The sequence below is a fragment of the Cebus imitator genome, unplaced genomic scaffold, assembly GCF_001604975.1.
Source record: "Cebus imitator isolate Cc_AM_T3 unplaced genomic scaffold, Cebus_imitator-1.0 Scaffold85, whole genome shotgun sequence".
Classification (NCBI taxonomy): domain Eukaryota; kingdom Metazoa; phylum Chordata; class Mammalia; order Primates; family Cebidae; genus Cebus; species Cebus imitator.
In genome coordinates, this window is record NW_016107400.1 from 153378 (window position 1) to 157595 (window position 4218).

General features: G+C 37.0%; 1 protein-coding gene across 1 annotated transcript in view; it reads right to left on the reverse strand.

The window, feature by feature from the left end:
* TAF15 (TATA-box binding protein associated factor 15) overlaps positions 1-4218 on the reverse strand; it is a 34245-nt gene that overhangs the window by 22668 nt on the left and 7359 nt on the right. The window contains exons 2-5 of the mRNA XM_037740610.1: positions 3286-3325; positions 949-1000; positions 785-860; positions 588-693 (exon numbers count right to left, since the gene is read on the reverse strand). Coding sequence (XP_037596538.1) covers positions 588-693; positions 785-860; positions 949-1000; positions 3286-3325 — 274 coding nt within the window. The remainder of the gene's footprint in view (positions 1-587; positions 694-784; positions 861-948; positions 1001-3285; positions 3326-4218) is intronic.

Genomic DNA, 4218 nt, shown 5'->3' on the forward strand with positions numbered 1-4218 from the left:
AGGATGGTCTCGATCTCTTGACCTCGTGATCCACCCGCCTCGGCCTCCCAAAGTACTGGGATTACAGGCGTGAGCCACCGCGCCCGGCCAGGTAAAAAAACTTTATAAAACCTAAAATTTATCGATAAATAGTTACCTACATATATCAACAAATAAAACACATTTTTAGGGTATCTGATATATTGTGAAAGTTTTGACCCTTTTAAAAAACATTTTTGTCCCTGAAAACGTAATATATTCAAATGGTTCAAAAATAAAATAGAAATTAAAAAGTAGATATTGAGAAGTCTCATACTAAAGGCAGGTTTTTATTTAATCTCAGGTATAAAGCAGAGGTTCAAAATTTTCTAACATTTTTAAGTACATCAATTTACAGCTAAGCAATGATTTTACAAATACTTCAGAAGAATCAAATGACAATGCTATTTCCATATTCTCCTTAATACACAGTTGTGAAATCCATACTCCATTAAAACTTTTCTTTAAAAAAAAAAGTTTCAAGTTAAGATTTTGTTGGCTAAATCTCTTCAATATTCAGTGTTATTTCTACTGCCCCAACCAATGTCAATACTTTACTGTTTCCTTACCTTCCTGATGATTCCATGTTTTGCTGCTGTCCCTGGTTATTATATGGCTGCTGGCCATATGAGCTCTGCTTTTGATTCTCATAACCACCATAGGACTGTGAGTAACCTAAAGATTAGATGAGTTATCATTTAGTGAAGGCTCTGATTTTTCAATCTCTGAAACAACAAATTTAACAAATTAGTCCAACCTGACTGACTTTGTCCATAACCGGAGTAACTGCTGTAGTTCTGTCCATAAGAGGAATCAGTCGTTTGCCCATAGCCAGAATAGCTCTGAAATTTAGGTAAATACTCAAGTTTCATCACCTACTTAAGATAAAAATAACTACTTATGAAGAATACAATTTATATTTCAACCTACTTGTGGTGTTTGTCCATAGCCTTGGTTGCCTTGATTTCCATAGGAAGAATAACTGCAAAAGAAAAATGTAGTACTTGAAAGAAATGTGTTAAAATTTAAAAGTTTAAATGAAGACCTTGCCTTCATTTTCAACTTTCAACTGAAATACAAGCTTCTTTGCTGAGAAATCATCAATCTGCCTATCTCTAGAGTAAAAATTGAAAGGTGATGACGAAAGACTGTTAAAGAAATAAATGAAATCACTCCCAGATATCCTGAATGTCAAACAAATACCCCAAGTTTTGTTTTGACAATCTCCTACAAATAAAGGAAACTTCATCAGAGCTAGAAAATTCCAAGAGAATTATGCTTGGGTGTGGGGGGGAATAAAAACTACAGAGCAAGGCCCATAATAAATATGTGAAACACAAAAATGATGGCTTGACAAAAATGAACACCTTACTCAGTTATATCTTGACAGATGAATTTTTTCCTACCATTTGCCTTAGTTAAATGTCTTTAACTTCCTACAAGATGCACAGGGTGGCCCTAGAAGTCCAGTTTAAATGCCTCAGTAATTAGAGACACGTATATCTCCAGAGTACAATCACAGAATGAAATTACACTGCATCTCCTCAGTGCTGTAGCAGGGCCTAGCACATAGCTCAATAAATATTTGTTGACTGACTAAATAATATACCCTTCTGGGATTTGAATTTTAATTTAATAGTACATAAGCTCTAACAAGTCAGGAACAAACTTTATGAATCTATACTCTGACTTTCTAATATCCAAGGAAAACTAAAACATTTGCAATAAAAAACTTTTTAGTATTTTATTTTATTTTATTTTATTTTATTTTATTTTGAGACGGAGTTTCACTCTTGTTACCCAGGCTGGAGTGCAATGGCGCGATCTCGGCTCACCGCAACCTCCGCCCTCCTGGGTTCAGGCAATTCTCCTGCCTCAGCCTCCTGAGTAGCTGGGATTACAGGCACACGCCACCATGCCCAGCTAATTTTTTGTATTTTTAGTAGAGATGGGGTTTCACCATGTTGACCAGGATGGTCTCGATCTCTTGACCTCGTGATCCACCCGCCTCGGCCTCCCAAAGTGCTGGGATTACAGGCTTGAGCCACCGCGCCCGGCCTTTTTAGTATTTTAAAGCTATCAAATACTAACAAGGTTCTTTAACTTTTCAAAACATATTTCATCAAATAAATATTCTGCTAGATGCCTACTAGGAGGTTAGCACTATCTTATGATATTAAAAAAGTCAAATCAGTTTTGTTTTCAGGAAGCTTAAAATTTGATAAATATCTGAGATGCTATTCTGAATATCTCACACTGAGCTGTAAAACATTTATCATACAAGTAGAAGGCTGTATTTCTGGTAAGAGAAGCCTACTGCATATATACATTCACATAAAAATAGAATTTTCTTTTTATTGTGAGCACGGTAGGGACACTAAAAAATGCTAAATATTTCTTTCATGGTGCTTCAAAAAAATGTGCTCTGAAAAAAACATATTAGCATATTATATACTATCATAAAATGCTTCTTCTAAAAAACAAGAGTTCAATTGCTTTTTTTTTGGAGACAGGGTCTCACTCTGTCACCCAGGCCGGAATGTAGTGGCAAGATCGTAACTCACTGTAACAACCTTGAACTCTTCCAAGTGATCCTACAGCCTCAGTCTCCCAAGTAGCTAGGGCTACAGATACACACCACCATGTCTGGATAATTTTTAAAAAAATTTTTGTAGAGACAAGGACTGGCTATATAGTCCAAAATGGTTTCTAACTCCTGGCCTCAGGCAGTCCTCCCACCTTGGCCTCCCAAAGTGCTGGGAGGCATGAGCCACAGTATCTGGCATTAAATTCCTTTAATAATTGTTTTTTCTAAGAGATTTCCTAAAGAAAACATAAACTTTAGAATACCAAGGAGACTTGTTTTAATCTCTAGGAGGTATATTCATTGATGCAAACAGACTTAAGGAAGAAGCCCAGTACAGTGGCACATGGCTGTAGTGGAGAGTACAGTTACTTGGGAGACTGAGGCAGGAGGATTGCTTAAGCTCAGGAATTCAAGGCTATAGTACACTATGATTTGCCTATGAATAGCCACTGCACTCCAACCTGGGTACCCAGCAAGACTCTGTCTCAAAACATAAAGAAAAAAAGAAAAGGAATACATGTTTTACAGCACCTATTTACACAAGCTGACTCTCTTTACTCTGTGACAAGCTAATATTTAACTAACTATAACATCCAGACATCAAGTCTCAAGAGAAGAAGTTTGACAAAATTCATCCCAGTTCTACCCTTTCATATTATTAAAATATATGTATACTTTACCTTTGCTGCTCACCCCCAGACTGACCGTAACTTCCAGAATCTAGAACACATAAAAATAATTTTAAATCTTATTTAAAATTACACTTCCTTCAAAGGCTGACTTTAGCTTATATAGAAGAAATATGGTAAGAAAATATAAAAAAACTGCAGAAAGAAAAACTCTTATTAAATACTGTGAAAGGAGAAATCTGTACAAATAGTATTTATTTTTTACAGTAACTACGTATTAGGAAACTACTATTCTACATGTGTGCTGAGGATCACAAGAACCCAGTGGACAAATGTAAATCAGTGAAAATCCATTCTTCAAACAGACTCAAAAGCTTAAGCAGTATTATCATTATATACAAAAAGACATGTTAAACTAATCAGGTCCAAGAGGGGGAAAGACATACACTGTGACATCCCAGGATTACGTCCACTTGTATATCCTTACCACCCAAGATATACACCATTCCACTGTATTGGACTGCTGTGGCTGTCAGCACCAACAAAAAGATTTCCAAAGACTTGCTAAAAAAAAAAAAAGCAGCTAAGTTAGTTGTTCTATTCTGATTTTACCAAGCTATGAGGGACTCAGCCAACTGGCATATCAAGTCAGCAATATCTGCTTCTAGCTTCAATTTAACAATTAAAACAAAACTACCAAGGGACTGGGTACGGTGGCTCACACATGTAATCCCAGCACTATGGGAGGCTCAGGCAGGCGGATGGCTTGAGACCAGCCTGGCCAACACGACAAAACCTAATCTCTACAAAAAATACAAAAATTAGCCGGGCATGGTAGCGTGTGCCTATAGTCCCAGCTACTCGAGAGGCTGAGGTGGATCACCTGATCCAGGGGCAGTCAAGGTTGCAGTGAGCTGTGACTGTGCCACTGCACTCCAGCCTGGACGACTGAATGAGACTGTCTCAAAAAAGAGAAAAAAAAAA